The sequence below is a fragment of the Falco biarmicus genome, chromosome 3, assembly GCF_023638135.1.
Source record: "Falco biarmicus isolate bFalBia1 chromosome 3, bFalBia1.pri, whole genome shotgun sequence".
NCBI classification, from domain to species: domain Eukaryota; kingdom Metazoa; phylum Chordata; class Aves; order Falconiformes; family Falconidae; genus Falco; species Falco biarmicus.
The window spans coordinates 14,952,920-14,976,296 of record NC_079290.1 but is presented as its reverse complement, the minus strand read 5'-3'; the positions used below and the strand labels follow the sequence as shown (position 1 = coordinate 14,976,296).

The window sequence follows — 23,377 nt, the reverse complement described above, 5'->3', positions numbered from 1 at the left end:
GCACCGATGTTGTGCTTTGTAAAGCTACATGAGATGTTGCTGTGTAAATTGAATAGGTAAGCTAAAATGAGAGTAACGGCCAAGGCTTTGGCAAGATGCAGGTAGTCTGCTTCCTGAAGCCTTTGTAATGTGTTCAAAATAATTTGAAGTGTTTTCTTGAGTAACTTTATTATTCAGGGCATCTTGTTGGAAGACTCAGGGTATGGATTCTCTTAAGCATGTCTTAAAGTTTTCCTGAATAATTGATGGTTTGGGGATGAAATCTGGTTGTAGTGCCCTGATATCTGTAAAGGCTTATGCATAAGTTTTGTTGGAGCCTTTTAGTAACACTTTGTATTTGCCTAAAAAAATGCTGGTAGATTTGGATTCATTTCAGATTCAGGAAAAAACTCACAAAAATGTGAATTCAAATACCGTTTGTAATTAAACAACTGTTTTCAAAATAGATATTTGTTTGGCATCCTGTTATGAAAATGTTTGCTGTTACTGATGAACAGTAACTTGTCTCTACTTCTGATCCAGCCTTCGGCAGGAGAAAAGAATAAACAAATTTTATAGTACATGCAAGTGGAAGGAGAGCTTAGAATACTAATCAGACTTGGCAATTGAATTTCAAGTATAACGAAAGGGGATTGCACTTCAAATTATGAAATCTAAATTGTAAAATACACAGCTTAGAAACAGCTTTGGTTGGTATTAGTGATTTAACTGCCCAGCCCACCTCTGTAGTGAACTAATTTTTGTAAAATTACTCTTTTATTTTTAAACCATTTTGAAAATACGTAATTTTTTTTAAGTAAAAGCAAATCATGTTTTCTGTAGTTGGCATAGAGCAAAACCTATTTATCTGATAGATTTTTAATGCACCACTGGTAACGTAAGTACCTAGGCATAGGAACATTGCTTTTAATTTTGCCAGTGAAATGGATATTGGGTTGAACTAGCCTTTGAGATGGTGGGAAGGGTTGCTAAGGAACACTTATTTAATGTGCAGGGTTTTTCTTGTCCTAAAACCATCTGCTCAAGACCGAATTCTCTTAAGGTGAGGCAGGACAAATGTCCTTTTAGGTACGCCTGTTTAGCTGAACGCTCTTCAGTGAGAGAACAAGATAGCCTTATTGATACAGCCAAGCTCCTCTATTGCATTGCTTCTCTACCCGAGAAAGCTAATTCAAAATAAAGTTAGCTACTTTAACAGAACTGCACTGTGCTATGTAATTCCATCTTATATTGCATTGTTTGGATTCTGGGAATATTAGTTGGAGCCTAACTGTCTATGAAATGAGCATGTGACTAATCTTGCATTGCACTGGCCATTTGCCTACCTTCAAAACTAAAGGTGTTGATTAATTTTTCACATAGGAAACATGAGTGGGGAACCAAGTGATGTAAAAACTTCATGTGCAGTGTATTTTACTTTTTCAGTTCATGACTGCCCAGTTTGGGTTGCCTGACTGTCAGAGGTGCTTAAACCTGTATTCTTCTTTAGCTTAATTTGGAGGAATGAATAGGTGCCCAGCTGGCAAAGTCAAGTTGATCATTTATAGTGTTACATAACAGAGTAACATAATGGTGTGCTTAGTAAAAGAAAATAGTAAACCTTGGGTATGCTGACTTCTGTTTCTCTACCTGTAGCACAAAGATCTATATACGTTTTTCCATTTTAAGTCTTTTACAGAGATCTGTTGGTTTAGGGCAGAAGGGAAAAAGATGTCTGCTCTTCTGTTTGGCTTTTATGGAAGAGCCTTATGGAATCTTGTGATAATAAATAGTTTCTGCTTATAAACTATCCTTTAATTTCAGATCCCAGGTTAGTTAAAGTAATGAAAAAATTATTCACATGTAAGCATGTAACTGGAGGAAGAAGATGATCAGAACCAATAAGTTGAACAAAGTGTATTTTTTTTCCTGTGTTAGTGCTCCTTGAGTCAGATAGAACAATGAATTGACCTTGGATTTCCTTATCCTAGCCAAATTGCATAGACTCTCCATGAAACTAAATGAAAGTTTTTATTAAGAAAAATTATGTTTAGGTGTCATAGAAATGTTGTTCTGCCTTTTAAGGTACATTCACAAGCATTGCAGTTTGATTATAATTGTGTTTAGAATTATTATGATTATTATATCCTTAGGAAAACAAAATAACATTTAGCCCTCTGCAGAAAAGTAAACATGTCACTTACCTCTTTAATATCCAAGAGTCAGTTGCTTTGGTGCAGGAGATGTTATATAGGTACATAACATTCTTAAGTTGCTTCTGGTGGTCTGTCAGATATCACAAAATGACATGGAATATGTTTAAACAGGAAGTGTTAGACTATTTAGGAAACTAAATTATATCTCATGATTTGCCATACCTGTCTTTTAATTGTAGCCAAGTTCTACATCATCAAATTCTGGTTTTGGGTGTTTTTTTAACTCTGTCTTGCTATGTAGAATTTAATTCAATGACGAACAGCAGAGCAGACTCGTGGTGGGAAACTTCTTATTCTGTTTCTGTTCTACCTGAACAGATACCAGCATCTGTGGACTAAACTTTACCCTAGGCCTAACAAGGCAGTGATTGAACACATGGAGAGGAAATTGTTTGCTCTGTTCTGCATACAGGAGCAAGGCGATCTCCATATTGAATTTTTGGCCCTGTTCCAGATCATAATATAATTAAAAATCCAGTAATTGATTTAAAAACAGAAGCAAGATTCTTCAGTTTGAAAACTTGACTTAGGGTTTTTTATACAACTTAACTAGTAATTTCTGCATTAGTATCTTCTAAAGTTAGTTGACTTTGCTAGCAATCACAGTGATAATGTTCTAGGAAAATGTATTGAATTCTGAATTGCTAGCGATGGTCAGAACACTCAGTTGAGTGTCTGGCATTTGACTCCCTTGAACCTCTCATCAGATTCTGCATTTATAATATGTAGTAAATCTGTCTTCTGTAATCTCTCAGCTAAATTCTTAACTACACTGTAAGTTAGAGAATTCATTTTTCCGTGTGTCTGTTGAACACCACAATCCACAGCACATGTTTCCTTTTATAAAATTATTCTGCTTCTAACTGTGTCCTCAGAGGGGGACATACAGCCTTCTAATAGGATAGGATATTTTAAAGAAATTACTTTGAAGCAATATTTTTAATCACAGCTGCTATCAGCAAATTGGAATCTGATTCTATCAGCAAATTGTAATGTGATTGAAATACATTGGAATATATTTAATGTGAATGAAAAAAGTTTGCTTTCAGTAATTATGAACATTGCTTTAGTGTGTGGTCATTAAAACAGTTTGTGACCAAATAAAATGTTTATTCTCACATTGTCAGTATCTGGAATTACTTTTTTTGGTGTACATATATAAGCAACTATTAGCTAAATATCTTTAATTTTTAAATTTTGTCCTTGAAAAGCAGCAACACTGTCTCTAACTGAGATTTTTTTGTCTTAGTTGTGAAAAGGTACATTTGCAGGAAGGTTGCATTTGGCGGTTAATAAAACCCAAATGCACAACTTTAATATAGAAACATCTTCAAATGATTTTCATTTTAATGCTAATTAATGAAATGTAGATTAGGCTATTTTTATCCCCAAAATAGATTCTTATAAGTTCAGTTGAGTTAATTATATGAAGATATCTAATTGCATCAAAAATTATTTGAGCAGCTATTGTTTATAGTAGTTTATAGTAGTTTATATTAGTTTATATATATATCTAAAAAAAAATCTGTCCTTTTTGATACCGGGACAAAAATGTCCTAGAAAGTGCTACAAATTTTTCAGCATCGTTTTTTTTGTATAGAACAGAAACCTTTCTCGGGCATTTTTAACAGAGAAGTGCTGTGATTTACGTTTGGAGTGTAAGTACCCTGTAAGGCTATACATCATTTAGCATCGTAAAGAGTGGCAGTTCAAGAAGTCATCCCAATGAATAAAGAGAAAAATGTTTACTCAGGCATCAAATGCAAGAACAGAATGACTACATTTCAAGAACTGGCGAAACCTACATAGAGTTTGGTCAGATAAAAAGATACCTGGGTTACTGTGGTAACAGCCTCTTTGATTTTGGAGCTGAAGACTGTCTTTGGTTCATTCTGTGTAAGTTACTATGCATATTTGGACGCAAATTATCTAAAGCTATTGTCTTGACTTATTTTTTTGTTTTCTTTATAGCTTATTATATTTTTGCATGATTGAGGACAGGATCCTGATTAACAATGCCTGGCAGTAAGTATTGTTACCTTAAGTATGTTAAGACAGTATTTAGGGGCGTTTACTGTAATGATATTTTCTTTGGGAGTTAAAAATCCTACCAAAATAAAAAAGGAACAAAATCCAAGTTATGATACCTGTTGTCATTTTTAAGATATTTAAGATGTCAATATTATCCAGCCTCTGCCTTTGTAAATCTCTGTATATTTTTCAAAGGAACCTAGTATGAGCTCTTCATTTTCCTCTTTGCTTAGAAGTTCACAGCTTAACATTGATGATTTTTGTGATTTAAAGTATGTCCTGAAATAGTTGTATTCAAAACCTAAAAGATGTTCTGATGTAGCTATAATCCCATCTTTGGAAAATTGCAAATATCGTTTATAGAAGAGGGAATTACTATTTAAGATATAAAGTGATAAGACTTAGAAGTTTTAACATTCAAAGTTAAATGAGATTTTTTGAGGCAGATGTTTCTAAGAATTAAGTTATTTACCTTGAAGAACAGCAAATTTCCCTAACACAAAGGCTGAAGTTATGGAATGTGTTACAATAGAAAACAGAAAAATAGGAAAACATTTTAGTTGGAATTAATACTATTTAAAAAAATCCTGCATGGTCTCTAGTAAAATTACTAACATGAGTCTTTGGATAAAGAAATCTTCATAAATTCAGTAGTAATCATACTGAGTGCACTTTATTTATAGGTTTGTAATGAATTTCACAAATGTTTAGTTTTCATGAGGGAATGCCTAAGTATTTTCTTTTGCAGTGACATAAGATTTGTAATAAGCTGTGGCTACTGGGTACTAAAAGTGTCTTACAGTAATTCTGTGTTGTGTTGTTTGAACCACTGTCATGTAAAATACCCTTACTGTAAGTATTTAGGTGTTTTCTGCTTTTGTGGTAAATAGTTGAAATTATTTCTCTCCAGAGACATGAGGTTTTTTAACAAAAAGGTGGCAATATGTATGTATTATGTTGTATATTTGCATGAGAAGCAGCTGGCACAAACTGTTCCGATTACTGTGGTTCAACTTTTGTAACACGGTGAACTGCTGCTGTTTCGATTGCAGTGTTTAGTATTATTAAGGCCTCTAACATGGGACTTACTTTTGCTGTGAAGGAGTGTGTGGCTTTTTTAAACAATTAAACTGGAGAAGTAAGACTTGTTCTTTCTAAACCAGGTATGCTTATGTTTAGAGTCATTATTAACACTGTTTACCCTACTGCTTATAGTATCTGCATTACTACAGTCGGATGGAATGTAAAGGAGACCAAAAGAACTAATTGCAATACTTACCTGTAGAGACATTAAGAACTACGCAGCCATTTATTTTTCCTCTGTGTGTATTAATGGGCTTTTTAAGTGTATGGGTGAAGGGAAGGTAACCTAACAGATGCATGTGTATTCCAATTCTTACAAAATAACAGTACTTTCTTTATAGTTTCTTTCAAAAAAATTGTGTTGATAAGCTATGATTAGATTTTAATGCAAGCAACGATTACTTTGTGGCTAGCTGTGTTTATCAGTGAGCATAGCAATAGTCTTCAAGACTTCAACTTTGTTGCATGTGAAAAGGGAAAGCTTCTGCCTGCTTATTTAGGCTTCAGTAGAGATTCGACAGGATTCTTTTCAGAGCATAGTGATGAAACAGGTTGCTACTATTTAGTTTGAAATCTTAAAGTATTTGTCCTTGAAGTGTGAAAAACAAAGTTGTTTGTAAAGACTGGGATTTTTAATTTTTTTTTTCCTTTAACATGGAGTTCTCTCATCCCACACAAGAAGTGTATTGAGCATCTTTTGGATTTTTTTTTTTCCCCAAAAAAATTCTTCTGTCATGCTTCAATGAGTTCTTTATAAATGAAGTTCTTCATTAACAAAGACAGTTGTAGGGTCATGCACCTAGGGAGGAACAAGCCCATGCACCAGTACAGGCTGGGGCTGACCTGCTGGAAGGCAGCTCTGCAAAGAAGGCCAAAAAGGCCAATGGGATCCTGGGGTACATTAGGAGGACGGTGCCCAGCAGGTCGAGGGAGTGATCCTCCCTCTCTGCTCTGCTCTGGTGGGGCCACATCTGGAGTGCTGTGTCCAGTTCTGGGCTCCCCAGGTCAAGAGAGACAGAGAGCTACTGGAGAGGGTCCTGCGGAGGGCTGTGAAGATGATTTAGAGGACTAGAGCATCTCCCTGATGAGGAAAGGCTGAGAGAGCTGGGCCTGTTTAGCCTGGAGCAGAGAAGACTGAGAGGGGGGGATCTCATTAATGTCTACAAAATATATTAAGGGCAAGTGCCAAGAGGACAGGGCCAGGATCTTTTCAGTAGTGTCCAGCGACAGGGCAAGGGGCAGTGGGCACAAACTGCAGCACAGAAAGTTCCTCTGAATATGAGGAAGAACTTCTTTGACTTGAGGGTGGACGAGCTGTGGCACAGGCTGCCCAGAGAGGCTGTGGGGTCTCCTCTGGAGACATTCAAACCCTGCCTGGACATGACTGTGCAACCTGCTTTAGCAGGGAGTTGGACTATATCACCTCCAGAGGTCCCTTCCAACCCCAACCAGTCTGATTCCACAAAGTAAAACAATAATATCTAGTTAAAAGGAAAGTTTGATGGACTTCTTGGGTCAAACTTACCAACTCCCTCTTCCAGTCTTATCCTCATTGCTTTCCTGAGTCTCTGTATCAGTTCCAGGTAATATTTTACCCCTTTTTTGCAGTGCAGTAGTTAGGGAATGTCTAGGTCTAAAGGTGGTTTTGAAGGTCAGGAGAGGCCAAGATATGGTTTTATGGCAAGACTGGACAAAGAGACCTAGTCTTTCTGGGGATTTCAGCTGTTCCTAGAGACATTTTAGAAGTCAGTCTTGAAGTTATTGTACATGAAATGTTCACATGACTGTATACTTTTAATCTCCCTCAATATTAACTGTTCAGAAAATAGGCATGCCGTCAGAACTGGGATGTGGTATTGAGAGGGAGAGATGAACATAGTTAAGCAAAGGTAATGTTTTATTTACACTCATCTCAGTCGTGTTCTGATCTCTGCACTAGTTGTTTGTTACATATTGGATTATCAGATTTTTCTGTTGATGTTGCTGTTTAGTGATCCCATTTAAGAATATGAGGATATAGTACTGCATTGAGTCCTTACTGAAATAAGGTTTTAGTCTCAATACAGTAACAGGCCATAAAGAGAAAAATTTCTATCTGCTCCCTTAATCTTAAGGTGTAGAAGTGCTTGGTTTTGACTAGCCATGGCAGGGCATTTGTGTTGACATCTAGTCTGTAGTGGAGGTGTAACACTATATACTTGCTGCAGTACGTGCACAGCCTTGCCAAAGCATTGCTTTTCCCTATATTCGTTGTAGCTATGACTTTATAGTTCATTTTGTGCAAATAATGTGGGCATTGATGCAGGGTGTACTTACAAACATGGTGTCTTTATCTGAAGTTGAAATGCAAGTTCTAAACTGTTGAGAAAGCAAATGTGCTTCCTCATTGCTGTTATGATACAGTAGGAGTAGACTGGTTTGAGTCATGGCTGCTTTAACTGATTTAGCTGTGACTTATCACAAAGAAATGGTGCATTAAAAGATTAATTGGCCCTTTTATTTAAGAACAAAACCAAAGAACTTGTAAACAGATAGCCTTTGCAGTACAGACTGTGTATTTTTCATTTGTCACAAGTGTGCTCTGTTTCCCTATCCAATAATTTGTCCAGATACTTTCAGTGAATGTACTTCTGTTATGGAGCATGTGTGGTTTTGATAGGTTTTCTTGGCTGCATTTGGGTTGAAATGTTACAAATGCTTCTGTTAGAGGAAAAAAGCATAGCTAAATCAGGTATCAAAACATTTGTTTAAGACACTTTTCTTTTTGGACATTATGTTCCAGATATTCACACTTAATCAGATGCCTGAAACAGTTTGGTAGATAATGAGTTTTTTCTGAAACAGCTAACCTACTTACTGGCTGTATTCCCTGACTTCAATTAATTATTTAAATTAAAGGCAGATTTTGTATAAAATGGGATTGCTTGGACTAGAAAAATTGTGTGATACAGGTGAGACCACCTGTTCACTATAAGAATGTACATACTTTTGGTAACTCTGATTTTTTTTTTTCTTCTTTATTCTCATTCTTTTCTCTTGTTATTACTTATGCCATTAACATAAATGTATCTTTGCTTTTCAAGGTTTTGTTAATAATGATCGTTATGTTAAACTGGTTTTAACTGCTGATTAGCAGGTCTTTATATGACTGACTAAATGGGCAAATTAGGAGAACAAACAAATAAAAATAAGGATTTTGACAAACATAATTTTCCCACATTCTTCCCTTGAAGTACTGCTGTGAAATGTGGTAATATGAACATCTCCTGTGCTATTCTGTCAAATATTTGCTAGTTAGAAAGGGACCATTCTGACTTAAGAGATACATGTGTTATATAGAAAATCTTCCATGGCATATCCTCCTCTTGTTACAGTGAAGTGACTGTTTTGTTAACTTCAGAATGCTTCTCCAAGTATGCTCAATGCATTGATTGCTTCTCATTAAAGTATGTAACATTTGGTTTCCTCAGCTTTCCAAACACCTTGTGTCTTTTTGCCAGTTGTCTTAGCAGAGACAGCTAGTCTGCAGTTGGTGTGTACTGGTGGCTCCCCTAGTTTGAGCTAGATGAAAGTAAATGGAACAATTGAATAGTGATTGTCAGTCTTCATTGTCCTTGAATGTTACTACTTTCAGTTAAGTTGCTTCATGGTCTTTAAACAAATAAACAACTCGCCCACCCCGCCCCCAACCAAAAAAACCCAACAAACTTTTAAAATTACAATTTTCTTTTTAAATAGAGGTTCCTTACCAAGTGTAGGAAGGAAAACAGCACTTGAAATGGAATTTGAAATGAGTGAATACTTAACTCCTGTTTAATGTTCTTAACACGTTTTAACAGGCAGATAATCTCCTCATTTTGCCCTCAAAACAGTTTTGGGAAATTCATTTATTTGCCTTTTGTAATTCTATTTTTGTATTCTGTATATAATAAGTAAGTAATAACAACATTGTTAATGAAAAGGGAAGATTTATTTCCCTGTGAAATACATTTCTAAAACACCCATGGTGGCTGGAGATTTAGTCCCAAATCTGTTTACCTAAATATTTCATGGGCTAAGCATCCTAATGTTTTTTAAGTGAAAATTAAGCCATAGTTCCAATTAATAACTTTCTCCAGTGTTTTTTATCTAATGCACTCTTTTTCCTCATCTGGAGTGTTTCTCACGTACCCTTGATGCTTTAAAACCCTAAATGGAACCTTCCACTTCATGAAGCATTTTTCATATATGCTTTAATTTCTTTTGTAGGCAGGTGAAACCCTATTATTTTTCTGACAGTATTGTTGACTACTTAGGACAGTGTTAAATTAAATACATTATAATCCTATAGAATTTTCAAATTTTGGCTGTTATAGAAGAGTTACATGGGGGAGTATCTCAAATCATTGTCTGCTGCTTGATCCTAGTACCTTAGGAGGATGAGAAACACAAGCAGCCCTGTATCAAGTCCATCTTTTGAATACTATCCTAACTACTGCAGGAACTTGAAAAACAGCTGCCAAGGGTATGTCATAGTTGGGCTTCCTTTGGCTGTTTGCCATTTGTTAGACCTTGGCCAGTAAAGAAAAATAACTATTTCAGTGTATCTGTAACTCCTGTAACACTGTGGTTACAAAATATGTAATGGATTCTTTACGAATTAATATACAATAAATGCTTTCAATATGTAAACACAGATCTATTTTTTTTCCACCTGATTTTTAGGTGATTCTTTTTTCTACAATGAAAAGAAAAAGTAGTAACTTCTCTAAATGTATCCTTTGATTAAGCTAAGAAAAAAACAAACCACTGGAACTTTTAGCTAGAAAACTGTAGGTCTTTGTAGATATTTATTTCACTCGTGATACTCTAAGCAACTTCGTGTGCCAGTGGGGTGGCTGCTTCCACATTCTTTAATGAATCCGCATGGATTTCTTTAAGACTTCTTAATTTTGAACAAGTGTTCATTCTTTTGTGTTCTGTTAGCTGCTAATTCATTCTATGTACACATCATTCTAACCCCATTTGGGAAAGTTAATGTTTAGGAGCAGTTTTGTAGAAAGTGAAAATCACCAGTCTAAACATGTTGCAAATAATTCCTAGTAACATCATTAACATTGTTCTTTCTTTCATTCCTTCCATTTGTTTTGGAACACTCTTCTGTGTGGCCAAGAAATGAACAACTTTGTTTCAACCATTCCTTGTCAAAACCTGAAGAGTTTATTTTTTCAGCTGTTGTCATATTTATGTGTGCGCAATCTGGACATATAACATAGAAAATCAGATGGTTTAGAAATTAATTTAATTCTGTCCCCATCAAAGCTTTTGTGTGCTTTTAAACTGTACGTGGACAGTTCACTGAATGTTCAAATGTAGTTTAATAATTTTTTCAGGTTTTATTAAAATATGGCTATCATTGTTATTTACAGAAATCACTTTGCAACTGGTTTTCCTATCAGTCGATTAACCTTCATGTGCAGCATTGTTTGCTATTGATTTCTCAATCATGGGACGAAAGGGTAAGGCTCATGCTGATTATGCATGCAAGTGTCCTATTTTTTTGTGCATGACAAGAAAGATATATTGATTTGTTGGGGGGGATTAAGTTTTCCCCTATGTGGAAATGCATGTCTCTATGGAAATACCAGGGTAAGCTGCTTTTAAAAATATTTTGGCCTTCCTTTTACATGGTATATGGACTTTCTTTCCTGTCATTTAGGGATCCTCAGTGGCTTTCTAGAGAATTGGGTACCTTGTGAATTGCTGAAGTTGGAAGTTAGCTGTGTACATAACTCTTGGCTTTCAAAGAGTGCTGTTTCATTTCTAGAAAGTTACATTATTCAGGATTGATTTGTGCAGGAATTAAGACATGAATGAGTAGAAAGTTGGGGTTGGTAGATGAATGAGACTCTTCCTTATCTACTAACTTGTAGATTTCAGCTAATGATCGCATCCAAAGATGAGCAGTTCCAGATTTTGCTGTTTTGAAGATGTTTAGCTGTACAGCCAAAGTTCTGCTTGATTCTGTATTCTGGAGTTTGTATCTATGAAGTATACTAGCAAATTTGTAGCTGATGTGTTCAAGGGAATGACCTATGACTTTTACTGGTTACCCAGCTGGCTCAAATAGTACAAGCCTTTTGGTACCCATGTAGAGGTGAGCATGAAGTTTTCTAACATAAGCGACATCATAATTGTTTACATTTCAGAAGTTAAAACAGTTACAGAATTGTTGTCTTGACAGATATATTTAAGAATCTTGAGACTAGCAAGTCATTTGTAATCTAGAAAACGTAACACTTTGCCTAAGGTCAAGATATAAAAAGCAAATTAATTAGATCTGTTGATGGTGTACTTGCTGTTTTCTTGAACAGAAGTTTAAATCAGTAAATGTATTTGTGTAGAGTGAATATTGCAGTGGTCTGACTTGCATGCTTTTAATTGAGAGCAGAGGTTTCATTGGCAGTAAGGAACTGTCTAGCCTTTGATAATTTGCATGTGGAAATAACTTAGCTCATGAAGTGAATGCTACTGAAGTACTGGTATTTTGTGTTTAAGAACTTTAGCTTCTTTCAAAATATTGAACTGTTTTCCTAAACTGGAAACATGGTAGTAAGAATCTTTTGTAAAGATGTGCAAAATCCCCAACAATTATGTGCGAAAAGGTAAATATTTGATTTCAAAATAAACTTTTTTAGTTCTTTTTAAATTCAGTGGCTTTTTAAAAAATAAATTTGTAAAGTGTAAAGTCTGAATAGAATACTAGATCCTAAGATTTTAAAAAAAAGATAGTGCCTGTATAACTCAGCCTTTCTTTTCACGTCCAACGAGATCTGTTAAACTTCTCAGTCCTTCATTTTTCAAGAGCACAATTGTAATTCAATGTTGTACTTGAACAGGGTACGGTATTTTGCTGATTAAAGTCTGTACTTTGTCTTGAAATGGATACCCTGTGTCTTTAATTGTGGTTGAGAATGCTTACTCATGCCTTAGTAAGAGCATGAATAAGGAAATTTCAAGTTAGCTATATCATCATACTAAATCAGTACTCCTCCCTGATACTTTCGTAAAGCTGTTAATAGGTAAGGAAATATGTGAAGATAAATCTTCACAGATATTTTGTTGGTGTATTTCTGTAGTTCTAACATACAGAATAATTTATACAATTAAAACAGATTATCAAATTTTCATTAAAATAGGACATAACTGGTTAATGATTAGAAAAGGACTTAAAGATGCTGATACCCTACTTTTGAACTTCATAGGTAATAAAATATGAATAGTTACTAAATTATAATTTGTCTGATGTGTTTGAGCTAGCGAGTTCTCGCCCTGTAATAAATGCAGGGCAAGCTGTATCCAAGATTTTTTCTGTGTGTGGATTTTTTTGAATGAGTTTGTGATCTGTTATTGACGCTAGTTTAGATGTGAGCTTAAAGTTCTTCAGAACTGCCAGAACATTATTTTTACAAATTGAATCTGATGTTGGAGTTGCAGCATGGTGAGAAGTGCTGGTTGTGGGGAAGGGTACTTGGCTTGCGCTAGAAATCAATGAGCTGGTATGCAATATTCCATTTTGTAAATACTTTCTGGGAAATTCAAACAGGTAGGTATAGACACAAACAGGGTACTTGATTGGTGAGACTTGTACAAGAATTTTGAGTTCTTAAGCTTATCTATCTTCTGTGACTCTTTTTTCAAAGTAACATTACAACATTTTTGTTCAGCATTTTATTTTTCAGTAATGTCAATACAATTTAAACACTGTTGCTGGACAGTAATGGATGTTTTGTTCTGTTTTGAGCCCTGTGTATGTGCCTCAGAAGAATTGCTGCACTTGGTTTTCTCAAAGCAGATACCACACTATGGTTCCAGATTCACAGAAGAGTTTTCATTCATTCCCTTTCTTATATTGCTTTCTATGCACAACATGTAACTGTGGGGGAAATCAAAATTATGTAAGGTAGTATTGAACTACTTGTACACAGAAAGTTTTCTGTTTAATTAGGAAATGTTTTTCAAAAATCGTGTATATGTACTGAGGTCTATAGCTGAGTGTGCTCAAATGAGGGTAAAGCTTGTTTTTGAAGCTCTGGGCATGCTTATGTTGGCATTTGGGGGTTTTTTTAACAGAAAAAAGGAATAATGTAGAGCAACATACTCTTATGTGCCCTATATATAGTTCAGTGGTTTACTCTGAACTAGCTAAAATCTAGTTCCCTGGGCTAAACCTTCCCACTGCATTAGCTTTGACGCTGCCAGAAAGGCAGCCTGTGAACCTTTGCTTCCTCATCTTCAGGGCTTTTAATCATCACACAAATGCTGTTTTCGCTCCCAGAAAGCTTCTCATGCATTGTTTTTCTTCATGCAATTCAAGTGACAATGTGGTACCTGTTCCCTGATCTGTTTCAGCACTGTGCATTTGGGCACGGCACCATTGGGCAGGAGTGGGGAATTTAATCTTCCAGCCTAGATACTGCTGTCATAGGATACCTGTGATAAAGAGGTGACGTAACTGTTCCAAGCATCCTTTTCCACTGAGGAAGAAGACGGGCAGCAGCATAAGCATTACCAGTGCAGCTGTGTTCCTCCCTCATGGATTGGAAGAAAACAAGCTGCATCATCTTAAAGTTGAAAAAGTAGCAGTAGTCAGGAAACTTCATCATCCTTCTCTACATTGAGATTTTTCATTGCACAAAGTTTCCGGTGTTTATCACCCTGAGAAGACTTGCAGCCCTGAGCACTTGGTGACCATTTACTCATTAGTTTGAAGTGAGCTTGTCTTCTGTAGGGTGGAAGGTGGTCAAAGTTTACCAGTGTCATCCTTCAAGCTCTCTGCAAATAGTGTAAATGTGTAGTATTGACAAAATCTTCGTGACCTTCCAAAAGCAGGGAGTGTTTGACACTGTTCCGTCTGTTGCTTTGTGTAGGGAAGCCACAGGTTCAAAACCAGAAGAGGCTGCTATGTAATACAGATTTCAGTTGATCAGCAGGGTAGATCTTTAGATATTTTGGAAACTTTCCCATGTATCGGGAGTCATTCCAGTTTCTTTCCTGACTCTGACCTTGGAATCAAAACATCTGCTGAAAGGCAGAACTTTTCATGGTGTTTGGGTGACCATTTGTGTTCGAAGAGATGCTAAGTAATCCATGTGTGCTACTTGCATAAGCTTGAGACTTTAAATGTACCATTAATTGTAACGTTGCCACATTTACAATGGGAGCTTGTGTAATCTGCAGTATCACTGGGAGATGGTTGGCTTTGCTTTGGCCCCTCCTTAACAGACTACCAATGTACCATGTCGTAATGTTCTGCCTAGAGTTTTATCCATACCCATGCTCTTGTCCCAGCTTCCTGTTGATGCCTTCCTCTTCCTCTCCCCTCTCATCCTCAAAATACACATGTATACAAGGGGTGTTGCTTTAAAAGCAATGGCTTAATCCACATGAAATCCTGTAGGGAAACAGAAGCGAGCAGCAAGTGTTAAAATAACTTTCTTCCTTTCTGAGAAAGAGGGCTGTGTCCAGTAATCTATGAGGAAATGCACTGGAACAGGGAGTGTGGACAATGTAGTTTAGAACTTTTAAAACTAGAACTGGGCATGGGAAGAGTGGCATGGAGAAAGTCCCTGTTGGCTGTCTGCCTTGCTAGCTGGAGCTGGGACTGGGAAGAAAAGGTATGACCAGCTTGAGCATCTGGCAGGGATTCTGTAGCCTATGCTTAAGTAGCAGTCACCAAAGCTTACCAAGGTATTTAGTCAAGTATGTGTATTTTTACTTGTAGTTGGCCTACCAGATCAGAGGTATGGTTTGAAAGCTCCAGAGGGAAACAGTGACCCTTTTGGAATAGTTTTGCCCCTGGCACCCCTCAAGAGCTGCTTGTTACTGACCTCTGGCCTCCCTGGAGATCAGCCGTGTGGTATTTGTTCTATTACCTTTCAGCCATGCCTTCCATAGTGTATTTCCTTCAAGCACAGTGTCCATCTCAATCCTGAAGTGCTGCAGCATCTTGTGTAGGACAATCTTCCATGATACGTGTTGTTCCCTACCTTCAACAAAGTGGGAACGAGGTGGTAGGGGAAGTGCAAATGTTGCAGCCCCCTTCCTCAGTAAAGCAAGTTTGTCGGCCTTTGCCTACAAAGGTTACAGCATGCTTACCTGTCACCTGCAGCTGTGAGGTGTTCAAGGATGCAGTATTCTGAAAATTGTTTATCTAGGTTAGAGAATAGTTTGGGGTCAAGGTGAAGCCAGGCTTTGAACAAAATAGACTGTCTGGTACTGGGAGCTTACTTCTATGCCAGGGTCATCAGTGTACTGGGGAGATTCTGTTCACCTGTACCTACTGATCTTGGGAGGAGCCAGGCATTTGGACAAGGTGGGACAGATGAAAGTATTCCTGTTAAGCAGTGGGAGTAGGGAGCTGCTGTGATAATGTCAATCCTTCCTTACTTTTTCATTCTGAATTAAATAGTAGGTAAACAATATCCTTCTGGCTCAGTGTGTTACTGGGTGAGGCCTTAAGTATAGTGGTTATTCTGTCAGTGTTTGTTATAAACCTGCTCCATGCTCTACTGCTTGTCTGGATGGAAGAATAATGCCAGTTCATGTACTTCAGAGATTACGCAAAACACTATGAGCCTCCTTTTCCCTCCCCTTCTTCTTTAGTCCAGTAGTTTGCTCATGTCCCCATCTTGAAACACCTTGCTATGAAATCAGTATTTATTTAGAAACAGGAGTATTATGACACAAAACCTCTCTCTTTTTTTTTTTATTTTTTCTCTCCTCTGGGTTTATCACCTAGAATTCATTTACTGACTGTGAATCCAGTATTGAAAGCAGGAATGGAAGTTGGAGTTTACCCCATTTTTTTTTTTACCATGAACAGGTTATCAGTGCCAGCTGTGATGGAGAGGGGTCAGGGAGATTTACGGAGATGTGTCTTTCCAAGTGTCTTCTGAAATTGGAGTGACAAAATTTCCTTTTTGTATTGCTTTAGTGATGAGAAGTAAATGACCTTGTTATAGCCGGCTTAATAGGAAGATAAGTAAGGACAAGAACTAAGAAGCAAAATTCATAAGCCGTAGAACTTCTTTCACTGGAACCAGATTAATTTTAGATATTCTTAATGCTGTATTAAAAATAGTGCTGTTTACTGTCTCAGAGTAGGAAAGGAGGAGGTGGTGTTGAAGAGAACAGAAGTGAGCAAGTAAAACAAAGTTGCTATGTGAGAACAACAAAGGTGCAAGGAAGAAGAGACAGTATGGAAACACTGCAGGCGGTGGAACTTGTGAAAAAGAATGCAACCAGAGAACTTGATGTAATGAAGAACTTCCTTTTAATGGATTAGAGGCCTTCAAAAGGCACCATCCCAAAGATAATACCTTCCCTGGGGATAATTGCTACTGGTTCTGAAAAGAATACTTCATTGAAGAAGCTTAGTGGTAAGCCTTGGTTCCCCTCCCCCCGCCCCTACTTCATGTAGCTTGACATGCATTGTCATTCCTCCTTTTTACAAAAAGTTTATATTCAGATTATTTTTGCATGCTTTCCACTGTAACATGCTCTGCATCTCCATGTTGATTCAAATATAGAAGAACATACCTTAAAGTCCTATGACACGAGAATTATTACAGCTTCACTGTAAGAATTAAGTTATAGGGATAAAGTTGTTTGTTTTTTTCATTTGTTTCAAATTGAGCACCAAAATAATTTTGAAAATAAATGTAAAATTGCCAGACTTAGGTAGTGGATGGAATTTTCCATGTTAGCTGTTACATAGCTTTTGCTGTCTTAGGGCTCAGAAGTTCATGTCAAGATGAATATTGTGTTGTCAAGACAGAAATTTCATCTGCATGTTGGACATTTTCTTTGCTGCGTTTTGGTGGAGGCTAAAACCCAGCTGTTCAGAAGTCATGTAGCAGTAGGGTGAGAGGTGGAGGAGAGGCTTATCTGGAGGATGGGACTTCATCCTAAGTGATGAGAGCCCTCTGTTCTCTCTGGGAGTGCATTACAGGGACATTGCAGTGGCTGATGAGTGTGTCCTTACAGCAGTTGTTCTTTTTATAGCAGGTTGAAGAATATTTTTAATTAACTCCCTTATATGGCCAGAATAATTTACCTGTTCTAAAACATTTGATGTGTTTTTCATAGTGGAAGAGGAATGCCCTTGAAAATAGTTTTAGTTCTGAATTAATGCATCAGCTGATATTAACAGTTCAAAACTAACTGGGTATTATTTTATGCACTTTGGGTATTTGAAATAAATTTCTCTTTGTTTACATTCCTCATCTCAGATATAGAAAAATAAGTAAAATGAAAGTTTAACATGTAAAAGTGAAGTACTCAATTTTTACAGTTATATTCAAGTACATTGAGCAACCAAATGCAATTTTAATATTGTTTCTTGATATTAGCAAAAAATGTGTTTATCTGTAGATTCAAACTTTTGTATTAATTAATTTTTTTGATAGAACAAGATTGTTTTAAAAATCCTGGAAGACAGACAATAAAGATATGGACTATCAGATCCAAGCTTGGGATGTAACAAAAATATTTAGTGAGTGAACGTGGAATCTTGGTTCAGGTCGTTAATGTTCTGCAAACAGTTGACAACAATATTAGACAGCATTACAAATTTTTGGAAGACATTCTAGCATTAGATAAGTAATGCAATCCACTTGTTTCCTGTTTTGCTAGTTTCTGATGAAGAGGAAAATAATCTGGAAGTTTTAAACTTGGTGGGCAGAACTTGGTGATTTATGCTTAAAGTCAGCTTGAAGGTGGTTTTTTTTCTGTAGTTTTGTATGACTAAGAAGTAGCAGTTAATAATCAGGCAAACTCATTTGACATAAAACTTTCTTGTAATGTGTATTTTTCTAATTTGCACCATAGGGTTTCTTTAGTAAACTATGTGGTGACAGTTTCTGAGCAGCTCGGTGTTTTCTCTGAATTTATTTGCAGTGAATGCTAGTTTATTAGCCCTGGTCTCTTAAGTTTAGAATTGGTGTGGTATTTGTTATTTAGTGGAAATTATTAGTTGTGAATTTTATTAAAAACAGTGCCTTTTAATTTCCAGGGCTTATAAAAATATAGATATGAAACCCCTGTATTTGTGTTACCCAACTGGATGTAATGCAGGAAGCAGAACAATAAAATGATGAGAAGTGATGAGAAGTAATGAGAAGCTAGAAAGTAACTTGAGAATTGCTTAACTGAAAATAATTTCTACCTGATATGTCACAATCCTTGTGAGTTAGGATGTTGAAGATTTAAATTCTGTGATCCTTGCTTCTTAAATCCTGAAGTATTAGTAGAGATAATGTTAATTTCATTAATCTAATAATTTTCAAAGTGCTTCTCTAATCTTAGGAGGGCGAATCCCTTCTGTTTAAAAAGCCTTTTTGGTCAGCAGCTTGCACTAAGCAATTTTTTTTCTGGCTGTTCTTCAGTAAGATCAAGTGAGAATGTTTTGCTAAAATATTTATAACTCTATGGTGATATATGGCAGCTGACTGAGCACAGTTTTTTCTGAAACCATACTGATTTTTTTTCTTCTGGTCACAGAAATAATGAACTGTGGTTCAGAGGAAGTTGAAGTAATGAAATTGACTCCGAGCAGTTTCATTCCTTGAGCTGTGACCCCATGTTGACAATGTATCTTTTTATGCTTTTTTCTTGTGCCTGGCCTTGTTAACAGAATTTGATACTGAAGTTTTTCACGTGTTTGGTAGCTTTATGTAGATGTCACAGAGCTAATCAGATAAGCGTACAGTATTGCAGAGCCCTCATGCGAAGGAACTGCTTCTGTGCTAGTGTGAGAGAGCAAATTTCTGAAATAGGATAGAGTACCTGGGGAGTGAAATCATATCCAGGATGAGGCAGTATGTTCAAGTTCCAACTGTTGAGCAAGAAAAAGCCTATGATTATAATTCTGCTTTTGAACCAAGACCATGTATGTGTTTGGGTAGGTGAAATTACCATTTTCTGATAATGTGAACTGTTTCTTCTTACTGCTATTGTGTAGAATAAATGTGTGTAAAAAGAAGTACGTGTACAGCTGGTAAATATGCATGGTCTTGATGTATAAAATGCAGATTACAGGATGATTTTAGCAAAAGAGAATATACATGTTTAAACTTATAAAGTTCCGCTATTGGAGAAATAAATAATAAGGATTTTAAACCTTTTACCTTGATTGACATGTTAACAGTATGTACTTCTCTGTAGATACTGCTTTAACCTTTATATTTTCTTGTATAAAATGACATGAAGATGTCTTCATGGGGAAACCATTAAACTGGAAATTTTGCCTGACACTGAAAGGGAATTGTCGTTGGGTTTTTGGTCGATAAATCTGCACAAAATGGAACAAGTTATTTTTTACCTGGCTTAGTGACTGCATTCTTTAGACCTGCAAAACAGGTTGTTTCTCTGAATTGAATGTATTTATTTGGATCAGCTTTTATCTGGGTTAGGTTTGTATCCAAGAATGTATCTGTTTTCAATTGCTCAGCTTTTAACCATCTTTTACAACATTCATCTTTTCTGGTCTATATAGTGATATGTTCCTTGATTTTGGTTTGGTTTTTTAAGTCTGATCTATTTCTAATGTTTGTTGTTAAGACTTGATTTTTGTGTGGTGTTTTCAATATTTATATTTTTAATAAAAATGCTATTCCTATGTTTTTATTTATCTTTCCTGGTTATATCAAAACACTGAGCAATGATCTGTAGTTTTTTCCACAACCTGTCTTGTGGCTGTTAATTGTTTGGGTTTTGCTTTTGGTTTTCTTTTTTTCTGTGTTCTTTGGAGAGCCTGTCAGTTTGGGGTTTTTTTCTGACAGTGTTCTACTTAAATTTCTCTACTTAAAATATCTTTGATGGCTGAAAGCTTTAACAGATTAACTCTTGCTGTCTGATACTTGAATATTCTGTTTAATTTAGGAAATTATTTTAATTACATTAACATACACATTAATTTTATTTTTGTATTTTGATGATAAGAGAATTCTTTGAAAAGTTTGGTATGTTTGGGGTTTTTTCTTTTTTTTTTTTTTCTTTTCCATATAAACTGTGCTGTAATGAAGTACATAGCAATGCAAAGATACTACTGAAAATCCAGGATGGGGAGAAGAGAAAATTTTTGAATCTTACGCAATGTACTTATTGTTAGGCTTTTTTTTTTAATGTCAAAATTCACTGTGTGCCTTATGTTTGAAGAGCAGTATTTGAATGATACTGAGTTTCCATTAACTGAAACCATCTGGTGAGGCTGCCTGGATGAATTGGTGCTGTTACCTGATATTCTTTTATCCTTCTCAAAGGAGCAACTGTATCCAGGGTTTAGGTTGAATTTATGTAATTAACATGGTTCTAAAACAGTGTTTGAAGATCTAAATGGTTCTTTGCAAGGATTTTTTTCTTCTATCACTTAAAGAAACAGAAACTAACTCTAAAAGTATTTTACTTGCCTCTGTCTTGCCTATAATATTTTACATATTTTTTACTCTTAGTATGTGATAGCTGTAGCAAAATAATTTACTGCAGTTATTGTAAGAATACTTTGTGTACTTAGTAGTAATCAAATATACTGTTTACTTTGGACCAGTGTTAGAGGTCCAGAAGGTTGAAAATCAAGTAGGAAGACACAAGTACAAAGAGTGTTGAGCCAGGTACAGAGCTGCGTACATAACTGAAGAAACATTTCACAATATTAGGTCTTGTTTTCTTGGGTTTTGATGGTTTGTCTTGAGTGTCTCAATCCTGAGTGCTATACTAGACACTAATGAAGTACTCCTTTCTTACTATGATTTTATTTACTTTTAAAAAGTTACACAATGTTGCTCTCTAAAGAATATTTTTGTACAAGTGTCTAAATTACTTCAGTTTTAAATCAAGTAGGTTTTTAACCTCTTGATACCTATGTTTTCCCAAGACATACAAAATAGCTTTGATTTTAGCTACTTTGTACCTGCACCTTTTATGTAAACATAGATTTTTACATTGGTTAGACCTCTGTGAGTAGGGGATGTCAACAGGAGTCATATGAAGAACTTGACAGTAGTAACAAATTACTGTTTCACACAAAAATTCTTAGTATTTACAGTTGTTTATTCCTTGAATGTTTCTGTTTTCATAGTTACATATTGAAGTTGTATGTCTGTGTTCCTCTTATTGGTGATATGTCTCTAATGAACTGAGCTAAAAGACCACTGAGAACTTAAAGTGTGATTTTAAAATCATACTCTATTCAATAATTGTTTTTGATTAAATAAATTGCAAGAATTAAGTTGTCAGACTATGAGCAGAATCAATTTTTTTGTCCAAAAGACAAGTAGTGTCAGAAAACAGGTGGAATGGAGGGAGAATGTGCTCGTGTACCGTCTTGTAATAAAAACAAGTACAGCAGGGGAAGTCTTTGTCTTGAATCTCCCAGATGTTCTGATAAATATGATTAAAACCAACTCAGGTTATATCTTAAGAAATACAAATCCTGATATATTTGTCTAATACTTCTTCACAGCCTGAGAAATTTGCAGATAAATTGCGATCATCAAAGTCACTGGCAAGATACCCTTTATTCTTTTCCCTGTTTTGATTAACAATAAAAGCTGCTGCAGCTTTTACTATTTTTAGCAGAGTGTTTTAGGATTTTTTGGAGTACATAAATGAATACTTTTAATACAGTGTTTGTAAGATATTTAGTTACTCTGAATGCTCTATGTATTGAGATTTGAAAGACCAGAAAGCCACTGATCTGCATGCATACTGAATATTATTATTCAGTTTACTATTTTCTACATAGTGGCTCTTGTACATCAGAGCTGCTTTAATGTTGATCTGAGACCTAACCTGTGAGTTACTCTAATAATATGTCCACTGAAACATGTAAAAACTCATTTGTCAAAACATTTAAATTCCTTGGGAATAAATCTGTACTTAAAAACAGTTGGACTGATATCTAGAAACTTTTTTATTTTCTTTGTGTGCTGAGTTTTAGTTTCGGGTGCTATTTTTTGGTATAAACTGGAATTCCTCTAAAGTTTTAGCAGTCCTGAGTGCTAGGAAAATCAAACCATACTTTGTAGGTTTCTATCTTTTTAGACCAGGCAGTATGACTCTTTAAATGAACAAAAATGCAAGTTACATGTATGGTTCTGATTATCTTTGTATGAGTATGGTATTAGTAGTAGAGTAGAAATGAGGAAAATTCTTTTCTCTATTTCAAGTGACAGTCTCTTGTCCAATGCCTAGTAGAATAGTGGGAGAAGGAAGGGAGAGCTTGTTTAGTATAATGTGGTTTATGTTGCTTTACATGGGTGCCTGTAAAACAGAAGATTTTGCAGTTGACTTTTTCGGTAGAAGAGTGAACATAATGCATGTATAGATACGTCTTGAAATGATTGTTCAGAATGAAGATAAAACAGCACGTGAAGTACCCTGGGTTTTATTAATACTAAAGTTTTAAATGTCTTGATTTTTCTACATGTTTTTGAGTGTGGCTGGATGAGAGGTGCATTTCTAGTGCCCAAGATGCTTGCATATTTTGTCATGTGTTACGTTATAACAGTAGTTCTGCTTACTTGACTTGTCAGTCATTTTCAGTTACCTTCATTTTGCTTTATGCTGCTAGTAACAAGCAGCTGAATTCACTATCTTTTTCCTCCTTGCTTGTCAACTGTTTGCTTCAAATGAAAATACTGGAGTTCCTAAAACTTAATTCTAAATGCTGTTGGGTAAATCTCTCTGCAGGAGTGTGCTGTTGCTGTGCTGCTTTGCGACCTCGCTACAAGCGTCTGGTAGATAACATATTTCCTGAAGATCCAAAAGTGAGTGATGATTTTAAAATTTTAAGGGATTGGCATTTGAAAAATTCTAATAGTAACTAATGCTTTAGCAATTTTTTTTCTTTTCTATTTTAAGATTTTATGGAAAATTCTGCTTTAGCACTTGATAGCTTTAAAAGCAGGTAGCAGAATAATTTAGCTGGAAGTGGATCTCTACAGATCATCTGGTCTAATTCCCTTTTCAAAGCAGGGCTGTGCATATTGAAAAGAAAAATTAGTAAGTTTCATTCAGAGGAACAGAGA

General features: G+C 35.8%; 1 protein-coding gene across 5 annotated transcripts in view; it reads left to right on the top strand.

The window, feature by feature from the left end:
* Positions 1–23,377, top strand: part of EFR3A (EFR3 homolog A) — an 87,501-nt gene that overhangs the window by 1,267 nt on the left and 62,857 nt on the right. For 3 of the 5 annotated variants that reach the window (XM_056331251.1, XM_056331250.1, XM_056331248.1), the window contains exons 2-4: positions 4,167–4,220; positions 10,718–10,807; positions 23,040–23,116. In XM_056331251.1, coding sequence (XP_056187226.1) covers positions 10,795–10,807; positions 23,040–23,116 — 90 coding nt within the window. In that variant the 5' untranslated portion in view covers positions 4,167–4,220; positions 10,718–10,794. Of the gene's footprint in view, positions 1–4,166; positions 4,221–5,370; positions 5,390–10,717; positions 10,808–23,039; positions 23,117–23,377 lie in introns of those variants that run through there. The other 2 variants (XM_056331249.1, XM_056331253.1) reach the window with 2 other exon arrangements.